Source organism: Colossoma macropomum, unplaced genomic scaffold (genome assembly GCF_904425465.1).
Source record: "Colossoma macropomum unplaced genomic scaffold, Colossoma_macropomum, whole genome shotgun sequence".
In the NCBI taxonomy this organism is placed as follows: Eukaryota; Metazoa; Chordata; class Actinopteri; order Characiformes; family Serrasalmidae; genus Colossoma; species Colossoma macropomum.
In genome coordinates this window covers 10,425,915-10,444,533 of record NW_023494800.1, presented here as the reverse complement: position 1 = coordinate 10,444,533, position 18,619 = coordinate 10,425,915, and the positions used below count along the sequence as shown (strand labels likewise).

At 39.1% G+C, this 18,619-nt stretch overlaps 1 protein-coding gene across 1 annotated transcript in view; it reads left to right on the top strand.

Annotated features, from left to right (window-relative positions):
• The first annotated feature begins 246 nt into the window (after positions 1–246).
• The window catches only part of fam219aa (family with sequence similarity 219 member Aa), a 31,979-nt gene continuing 13,606 nt past the window's right edge, over positions 247–18,619 (top strand). Inside the window, exons 1-2 of the mRNA XM_036588444.1 lie at positions 247–473; positions 16,816–16,915. Of these exons, the coding sequence (XP_036444337.1) occupies positions 414–473; positions 16,816–16,915 (160 nt within the window). The 5' untranslated portion in view covers positions 247–413. The remainder of the gene's footprint in view (positions 474–16,815; positions 16,916–18,619) is intronic.

Sequence of the window (18,619 nt, the reverse complement as noted above, 5' to 3'; positions counted from 1 at the left end):
CGTAAATAAATAACACACTGAGGAATGAATGAATGATTGAATGAATGAATGAATGAATGAATGAAACAAGTACATAAATAACACACTGACGAATGAATGAATGAATGAATAAATGAATGAATGAATGAAACAAGTAAATAAATAAATAAATAAATAAATAAATAAAACCCATGGCGAGTCTCATGGGCGTGTCTTCATGAATTATTTATTATTTTGTCACGGTGGGCGGGGCCAGCCTCCCGGAAGTGAGATGTTGCTGTTGAGTCACCCCGTAACCGTAACCGCGACTCGGCCGTTTACACACTGAGATGGACGCCTCTAGCTCCAAATAGTGACCGATTAAATGCGCTTTTCAGCTGCCACGTCATCTTAAACACCGCTGCTACGCTGTGTTAGACGGGTACTTGTCCAAAATGATGGAGGAAATCGATAGGTTTCAAGTGCCAGCAGTGAACTCGGAGATGCAGCCGCTGGTGAGTAGCTTCACTGATAATAATAAACAACAGCAGCTGACGGGCTGGGCGTCTCAACTTAGACTGTTCTATGAAAACAGACCAAGAAAAACTGAAAAGATGCGAGGCAAAGGGTCGCTGGGCTACTAAGCCGTCTCTGTTTTTCTTTTCCTTTCTGGAAAACGATCACCAAGTAGCCTGAGCTTTGGCTCAGTTGGGCCACGTTGCGAAAACTGAGAGGTTTCGCATTAAGAGCCCCCATTTTGCCTCATTTGTATTGTGTAGTTAGTGAAGGGCGTGAGTTTAAAGGCTTAATGGGGCTGTTTTGTTTTTCCAACGTGGTTTAAGTCGCACGAAGCTTCAGGCTGGGTTTACTAGCCAGCTCATCAATCTTGAGCTGTCAAACCCAACGATAACATCGAGACCATGACATTAATAACACTCTTTCTCCTGCACCGTGTGGCCTGAGTTGTGTTTGCTAATGTAATCAGTCATATCAAAGCCTTAAGTCATTGATCATTATACCTATGACATGTATTTTAGTGTAGAACCAGAAATATACCATATGGAGAATGGCCAGAGCTTATTGAAACTCTGTGCATTACACCAGTTATCTAGGCTGGACTGAGAATGAGCTTCAGATATGCCTAGTTATATGTATGATTGGTGTTAAATAATATGTGGTAGGTTCTACATCTCTCACCTAAGTGCTCAAAGAAATGCTCCACTCTATAATTGTAATCAATCTGTGCTGCCTAAGCCTAACAATTATCATATATTGTGAGATAATCTGCTGTGTGGGCAAATGTTCGGATCCTCCTTTGCAGTATGCTAATGCTCGTAGATAAGACTCTATGCTTGGCCTTAATTAAATAGGCTGTAAATACTCTGTCCTGAAAAGACAGAATGCCTGACAGGCCATTTTAAAGATCAGTTTAATTACGGACATTTCTGTTAAGTTATTGCTGAGAGAAAGTTGAGATAATCACAATAAGCCACGGAACCTCTGGGTTGCGGCTCATGATATGGCATTTAAAGTCTACTGTACTTATAAGGATTTAGCTGTTGTGTTAATAGAAACATACAGATGCTATCACAAAGTTTTAGCTTTGAAATGCTGAGGCAGCCAAGTGAGCGCCCAGTATGCAGCGGAAAAGCCGTGTTGAGTTTCTCGGGTTGTTTTGAGCACCCTTGCAGGGATAAAGCCAATGCCGCTTGCAACCGAGTAAAATAGGCCTGAGAAAGCATAAATGCCGTTGTAAGAGTACAGCACATTGGAGGAAATAATTCTGCTATGATAACTCTTGGTTCCTGTCTAAACAGTGAAATTGAGTGATGGGGGCAGCCACAGGGGCCTAGATGACAACTTGTTTGATGGCCCTGTTTTTTATTGTTATAAGAATTCCTACCTGGTATAAAACTGTTTTTCTATTCACCAGTTAAATCAGTAGTTCTTTGACATGCTTTTCCCTTTACCACAAATACAGACGATCAGCCGAGACTTTTTTTAGTTTCCCAGTGGAGCTACGAGGCGAAGGATGTTAAAAAGTAATGGAAACCTGTGTAACCAAAAATATATTACTTCTATTACATTAGCCTCATAGCTTTGGATACCAAATATATCTTGGCTGATTGACTGCAGATGGGGAAAGAAGACTGTGAGACATAGATTTTTGTGACTGTTCCTTCAAGCCTAGTTTTACTGGCATAGACACCCTCACGGATCAAGTTAACTGTAGTCTGTACTGTGTGCAGTTTACGTTAAGGTATGTAGTCCTCTGAGCTCAGCTTGACATTTGCTCATTAAAATGGAGCTGGAATGAGGTGAGGCAGCCTGAAGTGATACTGTGTCTCTCTCTTTCATTCGATTCCACTATTCAGGGAGCCAGCTGTTACCCCGCACCGCAACGATGCTGCACTTTGTCATGCTAATGTCTTTATTGTGAATAGAAAAGCATGTAAATCTGGCATCTTCTTCTCAATGCGCTGAAAGGAAAGCTTTTTCATATTGTCGTATTGTGAGAGTGGACATATTGGAACAAGCACAGAAGTGGGTTAGGCCTCAGTGACTTGCTATACTTGTTTACTGGAGTTAATTATCTGTTTCCATAACCCAGTTAAACATATGTCCATGTGAAAAAACAGATCTTAACAGAATGGTATAATATTTGCTGTGCCCTGTTTCATGTAGGTTAGTAGCTCACATTCGTCAAACTCTTTACTGTGTCTTTATTCACAGCTGTTAGTCACATGACTAGAGAGGCTTTTCCACTATTGGTTGGAGGCACAGCTTGTCAGATTATCCCACCAATCCCTTTTGCTGTTCAGCTGTGTCAGCAGCCTCATCAGTTCTTATTAACACTGTTTAACACAAGGCTGTATTGAGGAGATGCACGACTGCAAGGGCCACAAAATCTTCTGTGTTTGAAAAAAAAAGAACGAATAAAAATCATACACTGTCTGAAGTTGAACAGCTGATGCGTTAGTCTAAAAGTTTGCTCCCAAGAGATTTTCCTGACACGCAAAGTGAAGCAATTACTCAGGTCTGACTCGTCTGAGAGATAAAAGGCTAAATTGTTGCTTCAATATTTCAGGGTTTATGCTTTGGCTTTGATAGGTGGTACATGTCTGTTTGCGTTGCTGGACTTCAGTATTCCCGCGTCGGCGTTCTTCTGACCAGAGCTTGTCTTGATTGTCATGATCAGTGTTTCGTCTGCCAGGATCTCAGAGTTCTGTGGAGCAGCGTGTCACCCCCTGTGGCGTTCAGCGCACATATTCTCTGTCTGTGGCTGGGAGCATTAGCATAAACTGCACAGGCAATTGAACATGTAGCTGGCAGAATATGAATAGCTGCTCCGTCCTTTGATGCTGTGTTTTGTGCTGCTTTTGGTGTGAGCTTTGTGTTGTCTGTGTTGTTTAACAAAGGCTGACTGTGTAGCTGAACGCTCTTGTTTTCTTGGAGAAGGGTCACAGTGGAGCTCATGTAACGCTGTCTGTGTTTCTAATTAGACTTCTTTGGATTTTTTTTTAACATGATAACTTTCTGTTGAGAGCTGCTCTTTAACTCATTTACATACACAAACAGGCTCAGATCTGAATCAGATATTTAGCAGCACTAATAATGTTAGTTATTTGTTAATTATTTGTAATAAAATAATAAAAAACGACTCAATTTGACTAAATGTATTCAGCAGTGGTGTACGACTAACTGATTCTCTTTTACTTTACCTCTGTCTTGTTGCTCTTCTATCAAATCCACCTGATTCTAATTCAGATTCCTTTCGTGAAGGCTCGACTAACTGAATCAGCCTTGTTACTTTAGCGGTTTACAAATAAGGGACTGTTATCAACAAAGACAGTGAGGCCTTTTTCCATATTATACACTAGAGTAATAGCAGGCCAATATCATTGCAAACTAAGCATGGATGATCATGCAACTTTAGATGAATGATTATTGTCTGCAGAATTATCATGATAAACAATATAACCATGATCTGGATTCAGTAATCAAGTAGTCTTACCCTATACCTTGCATTTTCCCTGATTGTAATATAATTACCATCTTGGTTAGCTTTTAATATTGCTTAATCGTTTATAACATGTCAGTTTGGCAGTATTTTGGTTTTAAACACAAACTACTGGATGTTAACAGTGTTGGCCTACGTGCCGTCTGTGCAGAAAACAGATTATTAAGGGATGATACTAAGCATCTCACAATACAGCATCCAGCTCAGTATGCTAAGCTGGGTGTGGTCCATGGTGTAGGAGAGGGTCCATCAAATCAACCAAAACTGGCACCCTTGGTCTGGACAAGCATTTATGCTGTACTTTTTTCACAGTGGCATTCAAAATATATGTTTGCAGGAAGTTACTTGGTGATGCGCTGTTTGTATAGGCTGTATTCAAGTGCAGTCTTTTCCATTTTAATACAGTTTTGGACCAGCCACAGTTTAAAACAATTGTACAAAGGGAATGATTAAACTAAGCGAAGCAGTAAGAAGAAAACCGTGAATGAAAGAGAATGAAAGAGCAACAATTTGCATAATTTTGGAATTTTTATTTATTTATTTATTGTGATGCTTGATAATATTGCACACTAGTGGTAATGCAAACCAGTGAAATGTTCCTCAAAAACGTCTTTGGTTGAATATTAAATATTGTCAATATTGTCAAAATCACTGTTTGGCTACATACTTTTGGCCTGTAGTATAATAATAATAGTGTTAAAAAGCAAGAGAACTTCAAAACAGCTAGCTGAACCTCAGTGTAAACATCTGGATTTTTCTTCCCAAATACATTTATGCTGACAGGACTGGCGATTCATGTCATGATTATAATCACAATCATAATTAGATCTTATGAGATGTTCATTTTTATAGTTTATGAAGGTGACGATTATTTGTTCATCGAATGCAATGTTCAAACTGTGCTTTTGACATCAATTTGTAGGCCATCTTCTAATGGTCTGGCTCCAAGATGTGTGATGGATGGTGTCACGCCCCTGTGGATTTGACATGGAATGACCCTGGTGTAAGCCATAACACTGCTTTTATTAGAAGCCATAATGTCTCTTCTCCCTTTAGCAGAGCTCTTGAAAAAGTCTTTGCTGAGAACAAAGGTGACCAGTAGCACCTGTGCAGTGACACTGCTGTGAGTAGGCACTTTGTTGGAAATGTGATATTATAGCCTTCATATTAGCTCCTAACAGAGTTTAAAGAGAGACAACTCTCCTATTGGATTATTAAGCCGCATGACCAGTTGGGAGGTTTTGTTCTTTGTTTGAATATGGAGACAATGACTGGAATTGATGTGTAATGAAATACAGTACTGTGCAAAAATCAGAGACCACTCTTCGTTTTCCAGCATCAAGAAAACATAAATTTAACAATTACACGAAAACTTTAACAACTAATTATAATATCTGTTTTTTCAGTATTTAGTGTGTCCGCTCTTTGCCTTTATTACAGCTTCTATTATTTTTCAAAGAAACTTGCAGGGATATGTTTACACACCTCCAAAGTTGGATTCTTCTTTTTGTCTTATTTCCTGTTCTCAGTAATGGATTCTTGACAGCTACACATCTTTTCAGATCCATAATGTTTAGTGTTGTTGTCTTCCCACAGTATAAGGATGGAGAGAAACCGCTGTGTTTTTTTTTCAGATCTGAAGCAAAAGTGGAGCTTATTTTTTCTCCTGATAAATCAAAGCTTTAAGTACTGTTTATTAGACAGTGACAATTTTGCTGGACTACCAGGTCTTGCATGGTTGTTAAAGGTTCCATTTTCTTCACAAATCCCATTCCAGAAATGTTGGGATAGTAGATAGAATGCAAATACAAACAGTAAGCAGTGATTTATAAATCTACTTTGGCCTGTATTTGAACAAAAGCAGTACAAAGACAAAATATATATTATTTTACCAACTTTTTTTGTAAATTTATTTGTATTCTGGATTGATGCCTGCAACACATTCCAAAAAAGGGCAGTTTAAGACTAGGAACATTGTAAAATGTTCAAAAACAACTTGCACCGGTGATGCAATCATGCATGGAAGTAAAAGGAGCATCGAGGAGAGGACTTGTCCTTTATGAGCAAGGATGGGTCGAGGCTCACAAAATGGATCGGAAAAAATCCAGCAGTTTAATAATGTTCCTCAGCCAGGGATGGCAAAGGTTTTAGATATTCTGCAGTGTGTAACATCATCAAAAGATTCAGGGAACCCAAGGAAATCTCTCTGCCTAAAGGAAAAGGCCAGAAACTACACGTTGGTTATCTGCATAACGTTCAAAAGCCAAGGTTGGTCAAGGAATTTCACATTCTCCCCCAGCTAGTTTGGAATTGGGTTTGTACGTCTTGTAGTCATTTTTAAATTCCAGTTTTCCAGATTCCTTTTTTTCCCCTTGACTTTCTTTTTTCTTATGCAAGTGGATTATTTTCTAACTCGTCTTCTCAGAAACATCTCCTGAAAAATGGATAGCTTGTGCTTAATGGCCGTTTTGACTAGAAACTAAGTGAAGGGTGGTCTCTGACTTTGGCACAGTACTGTGCCTGTAATGTATTGTAATTGAGAGTTGGCTTTAGAACCTTCCAGAGCAAAATTTGTTCTGCTTCGTAGTGGTATGTGTACACAATGTTCTTGAACATTGTCCAAAAACAAGTTAGAATATCCTGTTGATTTTTTTGGTGACGGATCTGCATGGTGTTCTGACTATATCATTCGCTCATATGTCAAGATTGAGCTCAGCATGCTCCTTTTCGCAGCTGTCAGTCCAGCTGAATTATTTAGCATTTCATGTGTTGCTTGTGGAAGCCGGTGAGCTCTGTCTGGTGTCTGATCTTTTCAAAAGAAAAATAACACTCCTCAACAGTGGCTGTAGCTGACAGTGCTGTGGAGCTTGATTGACTATGCTCAATGCCTCTATGCTTTGGTCATTCATGTGATTTGAAGAGATGCCCTGTTGGGTGTTTGTTTTGTTTTTCAGGCCATGTTGGGGTTTTCCTCATCCATGGCTCAGTGCCCATATTCAGAGAGGGGACAGAGAGGGCTGCTATTAGACTGCTAGCTCATTTCTCCTTTTGGGACCGTTTCCAGAGAGACCCCATTACGGTGATGCTTTCACATGTCCCCCACAAAAACAGCGCTAACCTCCTCCTTCCCAGAGGTCTGCTTGGAACAGTGTATTCTTAACTGCTTTTTAAACACAGTGAAATCTGGGTTGCTGGATGAATGGCTGTATTTGGAAATGCAGACAGTAGCAGATATAGTTGAATGGTCTGTAATTCCAAAGATAATTTAATGTTTTGACAAAAAATACTAAAAGTTCTATTTAAACTGAGCTGTGCATTAGTTAAGAATGTGAGTTAGTGATGTGTGTTTGATAGTCCTGGATTTTGTAATTGCTGATAGATAAACTGGAAATTGGATTTAAGCTCTGGAGTTTCAGAGCTCTGGCCTGCAGTGTCCTTTCTCAGGCACTGGCCTTCATTTTTGCTGTGTAAAGCCACCAATGACCAGTGGACGTGCATGTTTGCTTACTAATTTGTTTCAGAAAGTCAAAACTAACATGAGTTGGAATGTCCCGATTAGCAATGGGTAGTATTGCTGTATTTTATCATGATAAATTAGGCCTACATCACAGTATGCTTTCCTGAGCTTATTGTGGATTCATTCAGTAAAAAAAATACAATGAAAAAGTGTGTGTTGCTGTTTTATACGTTTTAAATACAGCAAAGTATGTGTCATTGAATAAAAAAGATGGTGGTTATTAGTAACATTAGTAATGTGGCACTAGTACTGCATTGTTTCTGTTTTTTTTAAAAATGTGATATGTACATGCATTTAGAGGTATTTTGGCAATTTCTTTTGACCGATAACTGACTGTTATTAGTAGTAATGGGCCGATCCAAGTTTTTTCAGTTCCGATCCAATATCGATACACAACTGCCAATGCAGACACAGATTCAGGTACAGGAGCTCTTTTTACCTATGAGAGACACTGGGCTCACATCTGAGTTCCAAATATTATGTGTGAAGCTCATGGCTTTAACATCTTATAACTGCGCCGCTAACTGTGATGACACTCGGTTGTACAGTTCGAGTATAGCAGTCTCTGAAATGTATTTTCTGGATGGCAGATTATACCTGGGCTCTTAGTGCTCCAACAGGCTGTGAAACCCAACATTTTCCACCACAGATAGTGGTTGGTCTTCAAGTATAATAAAGTTGAACAACTTATTTGTTCCCTTTAGCCTTTGGGTTGTCTGCTGGAAGTTTGTCGTGTTTCTGGAAAGCATCAGCGAGAGTGATGCAGGGGTTTGATGAAATTGGTTGTATTGTACGACGCAACCAGACTTCCAGCCCTCAGCACACTGGCTTTACACACATTGCAAGTAGCTGTCTTACTTTTCAGCATCTCCAGACTAAAGTATGCCCAAACATACAACATTTTAGTCAAACCAACGGGTAATGTTATTTGCTCATTTAGTTACAGACTGATGTTGCTGCGGGTTCGTGGTAAGATGTGGAATGGAATCTGTATCTATGACGTCTCATTTTACATTATGTTACATTACAGCAGGTTCACAGATCCATATTCCAGCCACCTGCGGACTGGAATATGGAAGTGTAAGTGGATCGGCCCTGTCTGTCCGTTATCCAATGAGGGAATGACGTCAATATCTGACCCGATACCAATATAGGATCGGATCAGACCCATCTCTAATGATTATTAGTCGGGGATTAATCATTAACCAGCAAACCTAAAATCACTGATACAACCCATAACAACAAAAAGCTTTTACTCAAACAGGCTTTAGGCTTAGAAAAACACAGCCTAATGTAACAGATATAACTGTGATGTAATGCAGTCTACTTACTTACATTTACATAATATTATTAGCCCAAGTTAACCATATGTGGCCTGACTGGGGCTAGCTTGAAGTTCATATGCATAGTTTCAACAGCAATCAACATAAACTTGATAGCTCACAGCTTTTAAGGTTAAGGTTAATTGGCTAACAAACACAATTCTAGGCTTTAATTTAAAGCTACCCACAACAGAAGCAACACATACTTTACAAAAAAGTCAGTAATAGCCTTCCTTAGCCCATTACGTGTCACATGGTGAAATATCCTAGTCGCTTTTATTGAGAAATACCAACATATCCATTGGAGCAGAGGTCCATCTATTACGCAGTCTGTTCACAATCAGACTGGCTGAGAATACCCGCTCTGCAGGTACTGAAGTGGCTATTACCCAAAATTAGCATCTGGTCGAAATTGCTGGCCTCAGAAATCATGCGCTGTTGACTTTCTACCAATGAAGAGCATTTATGTCCAGTGCTGGCAGAATATCACTGAAATGGATCTCTGTTTTAGAGTTATTAATTGGTGGCAAGTAATGTTCTCCCAGAAGAAACATTGTGGCACTTTTCTTACTGGCTTTGTCTCCCTGGTGCTCCACTCTGTGCTGCGTTTTGGGGCTACCTTTTTGAAAGGCATTTTTATGGTGTTTTGAATATGCTACTTTCATATTTCAAATTGCCCTGATATTTGCAAAGCACTCCTTTTTCTCAGCTTTGAATGCACAGTCACCGCTGAGTGCTCAAAACTGGGCCTATTCTCCCTGCTGATGGAAAGGTTTGATCTTTTTGCAGGATTTGTCTGTAATGCAAGCAGATGGTGTGTTATGAGGAAAGAGGCTGCTTCCCTCTCTGTCTTATATGACAGGAGTTATCTCTTATATCCGAGGATGTGCATTCTTACTAAGTTTGATATTCAGTTATCTTAAAAAGGTAATGAACAGATGTTTGGTTTACTGCTGGGAAGAACAGCGAACAGTAAAAGCTTATATTAAGATGTGGTTCTTGCTTATAAAGTAAAAGTGTACAGGCAAAACTGTTGCACTTAACAGCCCTATTAAAACTAATGCTGTTTCACTGTTTTTTTTTTTTTGTTTTTTTTCTCTCAAACGCACGTGTGAGACAAATGACTTTAGAAAGTCGACAAAGCTGAAGTTGGTTTCTTTTCTAATTTCCCATTCCACCGTAAATTGTGCAGCAGTTACATTAAGGTGCTTATACAGGTGCCATGCGGCTCCATTTAAGGTGGAATGGAAATTTTGAACGAAAAGCTGGTGAATACGAAGCCAGCTTCAGCTTTGTAGAAATTAGGACATGAAACAACATTTAGCGTGGTTTAGGCTGGGCCTGCAGAGATAGTGTTAGAAAGCAGTGTGTGTGTATATATGTGTGTGTGTATATATATATATATATATATATATATATATATATATATATATATATATATATATATATATATATATATATATATATATATATATATATATATATAGGACTCCCCCAATCACACGATACTATCAACCCTAGGAGGGCGAAGGCTAACACAGGCTTCCTCTGAGACCTGTGAAACCAACCACCGTTTCTTTTCGAACTGCCACTCACGCAACGTCACTGGACAGTTGAACGCGCTCGGAAGAAAGCGCCAACTGCCAAATCTGTTACATCAGCTAACAGACGCCTGCGCTGACTCGCGTTACGTGATGCGGGGGAGAAGGAGGGGCCATCCTACCCACCCAGAGAGCGAGTTCAATTGTGCTCTCTTGGACTCCCGGCTACGGATGGCTGTAGCATCACCAGGGATCGAACTCGCGATCTCCTAATGATAGGGCCAACACTTAGACGGTTGCGCCTCTCGGGAGCCCAGAAAGCAGTATTTTGAACAATAAAAATATTTCACTTACTAATTTCATTTACTTTGTGTTTTTGTTTTTTTTTTGTTTTTTTAAAAGGTTCTTAATTAAAAGTAAAGGGCCATTCCAGAATAATAAACCACTGTTAACCTACACCAATAGGTTTACTTAAGAATCTAAAATGGTTGTCTTTGAAAAAATATACACCGATCAGGCATAACATTATGACCACCTCCTTGTTTCTGCGCTCATTGTCCATTTTATCAGCTCCACTTACTATATAGGTGCACTTTGTAGTTCTACAATTACAGACTGTGGTCCATCTGTTTCTCTGCATACTTTGTTAGCCCCCTTTTACCCTGTTCTTCAGTGGTCAGGACCCCCATGGACCCTCACAGAGCAGGTACTATTTGTGGTGGATCATTCTCAACACTGCAGTAACCCTGACATTTAAACAATGATGTCGGTATTTGAGTACTGGCACATGTAATGGTTAAGTGAGAACTCAAGTACCCATGCACACTCCCCTAGTGTCCCCCTAGTCATGTCTCACATTCCCAGAGCCTTGCCGTGCTGTTCTGTCAGCAGTGAGATTGTGTTCGACAGGCTGCTTTGTGCCAGACATGCCTAATTAGTGTAGCTATATGAACAGTATCTCTCTGTACTGTTGCTTCTAAAAGGAGGTGAATGCTGGATAAGAAAAGCTCTGACTGCCTGCACTACAGTACATGTGTTTTGTTCTATATCAAGAAGCATCACGCTGGTGGTTCACAGTTCAAGAACGAGGGAGCAGTGAATGGTATCTTTTTGTGCTTTTGTGGCACTTCTCATTACTTCAGCTGTATCTGTATAAGCCTATTCATTGCCTATGTACCACTCCACTCTAACTCTCTTCCCTGGCTCTTTTCTTGTAGTGGCTGCTCTGAAGACAAGGTCAGACAGTGATGTATCGAAATGGCCAGCCTTGTTTTCAGTTCTGAGCACCTCATTGAGACCTTAGTCAGAAATATTTATAGTTTGACAGCTGCTATATTTAGTGTGTCAAACTCATATGACTGCACCGCGCTGCTCTGACTGGTTCATGTGCTTCTGGCTGCCTGTAATAAGGTCAGGCTCGGGGTGGTCATAATGAAAGCTCTGTTGGCAGAGAGGCTCACTCTTGCTCTCCCTCCAACAGACTCCCTCTGTTCTCGTCCCAGTCCCTAGTGATGTCACACAGGGCCTAAACCTTACAAACTGAGCAGAGAACTGGCATGCTGTCCATGTAGGAAATACTAGGTGGTTGCTATGGCATGTAGAAACTTCCTCTTTTCCTCTTTCTTTGCTGAGCACTGAGCAATCTGGGAAAGGGGCATCTCTAAAAAAAGGAAAGGGAAGGATGGCATCAGCTGTGAATACTCATGTGCTAATAGAACTTCACATGAGTTGAGGAAAAACAGTTTAAAAAGCTTTGCACAAAACTGTGGAGTCTCCTAGGTCTGTTTATCAGACTGGGCCCTTTATCTGATTCATAGATTATATCAGCATTCAAGGACACTGGGTTGATGATGAGGCAGACACTGAGGATCATATTCACTGTCTCTCTGATAAACATGCTCTTTTTTTTAAGTAAACTTAAGTGAAGCTTTTGCCTGCCTTGAGGGGCTTTTTATCCAATAGCCACATTTACATGCAGCCTGATAATCTGTTAATAATCCTACTAATAGCTCAATCGGAATAAAATGTGTCCACGTATATACCTTAGTCACACTAGACTAGTCCGATTGCGGCCATTTGGAATAAAATTATATACGATTGAACGAGGTGGGTGAAACCTGTAAATCTGTTAAATAGAAGAATAAAGGCCACGTTAACGCCTTTATCTGATTACATTCCCAGTCGGAAAGTTCAAGTATGCCCTGCACATGTGCGTCGTGTCATAGCGAAGTTTATAATGTTCAACATGGCGGGAGCAGAAACTGGTCTACAGAGGAGACGAAGTTCATGCTTTGAACATTAAAAGACAGCGGTGGGACGGGTGTTTAGTTTGTGTGTCTCAGAACACGACGTCTTCCTCTTGCCCTTCTTTTAATAAGTACATGTGAAGTAAGTTTTCCTGAGTCTGACATCATTTTAATCATCTTTATATTGCAATTGCAATTTGAATGAGTATAATTTCCAAAGCACAAGAGCTGCAATTATTATTATAGCCCACATTATCAACAATGTGGTCTTACGAAGTGGGGAAATCTAACCTAATAACACTTTTGTGAACTGCCTGGAGAGTTTGTGAGTGACAAGCAACCAAACAACAGTGCACATGACTACCACAACTCTCTGGCAGGTTGCCACTTTCCAGTCTCAAGTCAGAAAAAGTGGATGGGCTGGTCTTCTTGGCCAATAAAAATAGGCCTGGATCTCAGTTTACAGGAAATGATTGCAATTTAAACCGCACTCACAGTATTGGTACAAAAAAAAATCACAGTTGGATATTTTTGCCTAGTTACAGGACACTGGAATGCAGATATTTTAGTACACACTAATACAATAAATACTTCATAAACTATTGTTTTGAAACGTTAGTCAAATTTTAACATCTGTTTGATGCTGATAATAATTTTTAAGCAACTGTCTGCCAATACTGTTGTGATTCTGATATCATTGTGCACCCCCAAATATTAGCTAATAAAAGTATTAGAAGTGCAGCCTTAAGGCTACGGCACACTGGATGCACCGTGCTGCATCGTGCAGCATTGGAAAAATTAAAACCATTGTTTTTGAAAGCTCGTTGTTGAAAGCTCACACAGTGCTGCCAATAGCCGGCATAGACGTGTGTCACCGCTTGATGACTTTCAGCACCGCTTAATTTTTCTGTGCAGCACACTCAGCATTTTGCTCTTACTGCAAAATATATTGTTTAGAATTGGCTGTAGGTGACATGGCTTGAGAAAGGCAGTAATTCTGAAGTCCTCAAGATAAACAGAAAAGTGTTAATCATCTGTTTTCACCTCAGCTAATGTTACTAGCCCAGCCACATCGTAATCTCCCCCCATACCAAGGATTAAATAGAGACTTCAGAGGTGGGAGAGCCCTATTTTTTTCTGATTTTGTCTTAATGGCTTAAATTAGTCTTGCTGCTGTTTTTAGTGTTCTTTTTTGTAAGTTTTGGTATCCGAATTACTTCAGTATATGATCTGACAAAGATGAAAGCTTTTTTTTTTTCAATTGTTTTTATTAAGACACTTTTCAGGTAACAGTCACAGGCACATCTGCAGATACACTTACTCCCAAATAAGGAGATGTGGAGGGGCCATATGAGTAGGTAAACCTAGAAATGATTATACAGCCATAAAGTATAACGGACAAAAACAGAGCGCTCAGTAGATATTTGTAGACATCCAAAACTTGAGGGAGAAAAGAAACAATAAGTACAATAAAAAAGTTAAGATGAATTATCAATATAATTCCAGAGAGAAAACCATATTTGCCAAACTTTTTGCAATAAAAACCAGCAGAATAAATATCTGTCTGGCATTGTAGTCATATAATTTCTAATTGGCCATAGAGCAAATATAATTTAGTGCACATTGTAAAGTGTGTATTAAAAATTTCTTGAATAGGTAAATGCACCACTTCCCAAAATGCAATAAAATAAAAGTGAATAAAAGTGCCCTTGTGTAATCAGCCCTTGAAACATAGGTCAGGTCTTTCTGGAAATATCCTATGTAAGCCCAGTGGTGTCAGATAAAATGCATTAGTAGGCTTATAGGTAAGTTTGTGTATATTAATTGCCTTTAGGGTATAGATTTGAACAGATAGAGAGCTAAGCATCCTGATCAATAGCCTCCTCCAGATCTCTTTCCCAGATGTGTTTAAGACTTGCCCTCTAAGCATGCATCAGATAACAGGGCATAAACCTTTGAAATCAAAGCTTTTAAGTAATGATGCTTAGTCAGAAACCATTCAGTCCGTCATGTCCAATCACAACATTCCAGTGTTCAACCGAGGTTTAATGAAGTGTCTAATTTGAAGATATCTGAAGAAGTCAGTCTTTGATAACTTGTCATTTTCAGAGATCTCAAACAAGTACATCATTACACCCTCTGAGAATAAACAAGAGATTTGTGAAATACCAGGTTTACTCCAATTTAAAAGTCGGGGTTAAATGCAAGTGGTGAAAGCAAGGAAAGGCCTTTGGGTACCTTGAGAAAATTGTTTAACTTCTTTTCAGGCCAGTATTGTATTGGATACCACAAAGCACCCAGAAACATTTTGCAAGTTCTTCACATTATGTATGAAAGGTAAAAACTGTAGGTAGGGGAGAGCAGGCCCTAGATTCCATGAGGACCCGAGTAAGTTAGTCCTGTTAGCACACCAGCTGATTATATGTAAAGATGAAGCTTTTAAACTAGTAAATTAACTGTTGCAAATAATGAAGACACCCATCTGACATCAAGAACCCTTCTTAGCCTTTTTAACTGTGAATTCCTTCCCATCTAACATAGCTAACCAATTTAACTCTAAAATGACATCCAGCTGATTAATAATATGAATCAACAAACCTTAATAGCAGATTAGCAAGGTGCAAAGTTGACACAGTAAACTTTTGAGTACATTAAACAACAGTGAGTTAGCAAATAGCAGGTTAAACATCATATTTATGCAAGGCCATCAAGTTTAGTAAAAACCCATCTGCACAACCTATCTTGACAATTTAATTGTCGCTGTTCTTTATTTTATGTAACTAATAAAGTACAAGTGTAAAGCAGCTAAACTTGGCTTATTAGCTGTCTTGTTCAGCTAGCTTTTTACTCTGCAGCTTATAAGAGATGATACACTGCACTGTACTATGCCTAACTGTGTCTTATAGTGCCTACCAAAGCTTACATTTTTCTCAAGACTGTGAAAATGTGAGTGAAAAACACCTTTTATGCAAATATATATGCTAAAATTAGCAGTAACTATACTAGCTATCAAATTAGCTAACAGATATGCCCCATAAATACCGTAAATATGGTGTAGCACACACTTAAAAGTTAAAACTTTAAGTTGTTAAAAAAAAAAAAAGTCAGAAGAAAGAAGTGATTTACTTACATTTATTTGACTCAGGTCAGCTAATAAAAACACATTTGCTCACATTATGCTTGTTGTGATAAAATATGATCTAATGACTGGAAAATAATTGCGATCAGATTAAATAACTGTGATTATCCCAAATAATTGTGATTATCTCAAGTAACTGTGACAGGCCTAGTTTTGATCTGTGCTTTGGAATGACTTTGGAGTTAACAAGATAAATAACAGCACATAATGTAGGCTACTTAAAAGTTGAGGCATGATTTGTAAATTTATTTAGTTTTGGTATTATAGTTTATGATGAAGCATCATGATGTGGCACAGCCACTGTGTGGTAAACGTAACGTAAGCAGGCCTGCATTATCTTTATCTACATTTGAGGCTAAACGAAAGCACAAACAAATACCTTTTTAAAAAATCCAAGAAAATAAGCGGTTTTCAAACAGATTTCAGGACGCTGTCGACAAATAATCGTGGTAGAGCCTGAAAAAATAACCAGAGGCTATGGAGATGCATGAATCTTTTATCAAACCGAAAACAAACCCAAAAGCTGGAGGACTCAAATATGCTCTTTGTGGCAGAGGGCTGCATTGAAATGTTCGGGGTGCTAGCCGTCCGCATCTCTCTCAGGGTGAAGTCACCGAGCATATAAGACACAGCTGCTTAAATCTGACAGGATCTGAGAGAAAGATTCAGATGTGCCATTCCTGCTAAAGCTTTTGGGGTTCTGCTGAGTCATGCTGTTTGAGGGGAATGGAACCAGCACCACCTTAATCACCACGCTCAGCCTGTCTAGACACTCTCCAGAGGCTCTGCCTCAACAGAGCTTATTGTTTATGCATAGCATTTCTGCTGCTGTTTCTCTCTATCAGTTTTTCCCCCAGCTAAGATCTGTTCATAGACCTGTGTATCATGGGAAGTCAGGATGAAATAGATAAGCACCATCTATTACTCTGATCAGGAAGAAATAGGTGTTATTGATTTCTATTTTTGCTTCATATTCTATTTCTGCTCTGCTGTACCTTTGGGAATGTATTGTTGTTTGTTCTGTGGATTGATTAGTTGTGCATTTGTGTGTGTGTGTCTGTCTGTCTCAAGGACCCAGCAGCAACATCCACATCAGAGGCTGACTCAGACACAAGGGAGGCAGAGTCTGTGGCTATCAACTACAAGCCTTCACCACTGCAAGTCAAGATTGGTGAGTTTTCAGTCATGCAGCCGCTGATCTGTAGAGTTGCACAGGTCAGTGTGCTCTGGACGCGGTGTACAGCTTGGCCTTTTGTCAACTCAGCACAAAGCTATCAGTTCATTTGCACACACACAATGTGTGGGACAAGAAAAGACCAATTGACCTATCCATGCTTTCTTTTGTAGCAAATGTTGCTAGGTTGTTCAAGCTTTAAAGAATGTTGGCAAAATCCTATTCAGCTTAACAAGGAACGGTCATGCACAACAGTCCCTTTTTGCCAAAATATGGACATTCAGAGCACATTATTAATCTCAAATTAAATTTAATGTGGACATGTGTAAAAGGTCACACTGTTAGATTGGCTCAGTAGAAAATTAGAAAAACATTAGAATGGTAGTAAATTGGTTTGCGGCAACTCTGATTCTGAACTCATTAGGTTGAATGGAGTTTTTGTCAACATTCTGTAGAGCTTGTTTAGCCTCACAACAGATGTTACAGTAGAATGCATTTATGGGTGGACATGGATAGGTCACTTACAGTTTTGTTGCTCGGTTAAAGATGATAATACATTTCAACCTAGTGTTGTAGAACTCAAGTCTAGTTTCGGTCTCGAGAGATGATGTCTCTGTCTTGAAATCATTTTGACATAGTCTAGGGGGGAAGGTAGACTCAGAACTTGTTTGGTTTTTCATTATTAAATATCAACAATACCTTGAAACAAAATAAAACGGTCCTTTCTCTAAATAAATGTGTTTGAGGATCAAATTGATCCTTTCCATGATGACTTGGGTATTATTTGACATCTTCTGACGGCAACAATAATTAATAATATTTTAATTAATAATTAATAATTAATAATATGAATAATATATTATTTAATATTATGTATTGAAAATACATTTAAAAATATTTTTATTTTTGTATTCTGAAGAAATCTTTATCGGGTCTCTGTCTGGTCTCGATCCTGTCGCTCCTGGCTTCTACTACTAAAGTCTTGATCGGTGATTCAATGTGTCCAGGTCTTGATGTTCACTGGGACTCGCCTCTAATGTTGACCACAATACTTCAAAACAGTGTTTACTAAACTGTGCTATCATTATATTCTTTTATTTGGCAAAGATTATAATTCAGCTCATACACTGTCAGTGTGTTAGTTCCTGCATGCGGTTCAGTGTAAAATTACCGCTTTGTGGAAATAAAAATAACCTAAATAAAAAGAATCAGTTTCTGGCACGGGCCTACATCAGAGAGTCTGGTGCATTTTTTCACTTAATGTGCTGAAGAAACACATACTTCAGCAGGACAGGGCCGTTTGATTGATGTGCATAATAACCAATAACAGACTGTTGTTTTTGTTCGAAGTGTAGGGGCAGAAAAGAGACTACAACAAAATCAAACCTGCAAAAAAAAGTGGTATGAACCAGCAAACATGCTGGAATATCTTGCTTACAAGCTTTTAAAAGACTCAAAGAAAACTAATAACTTTTGAAGATGTGACGCTGTGAACTGTACACATTTTTCAAGTTGTCAGTCTAGTGAAGAAGTCTTGCTCCACAAGGCTTGGCACAGCGAGCAGTTTGGGCAAGTGTTTGCAGAACAGTGTTTCCCATCGGACAGATTAAAACTGGTGCCGAGAAATTTGTATATGCGGACATGCTGATAGCCAATCCTATTGTGGCCAGCCTATTGTGCTATCAGCTTGCTAGAGTAAAG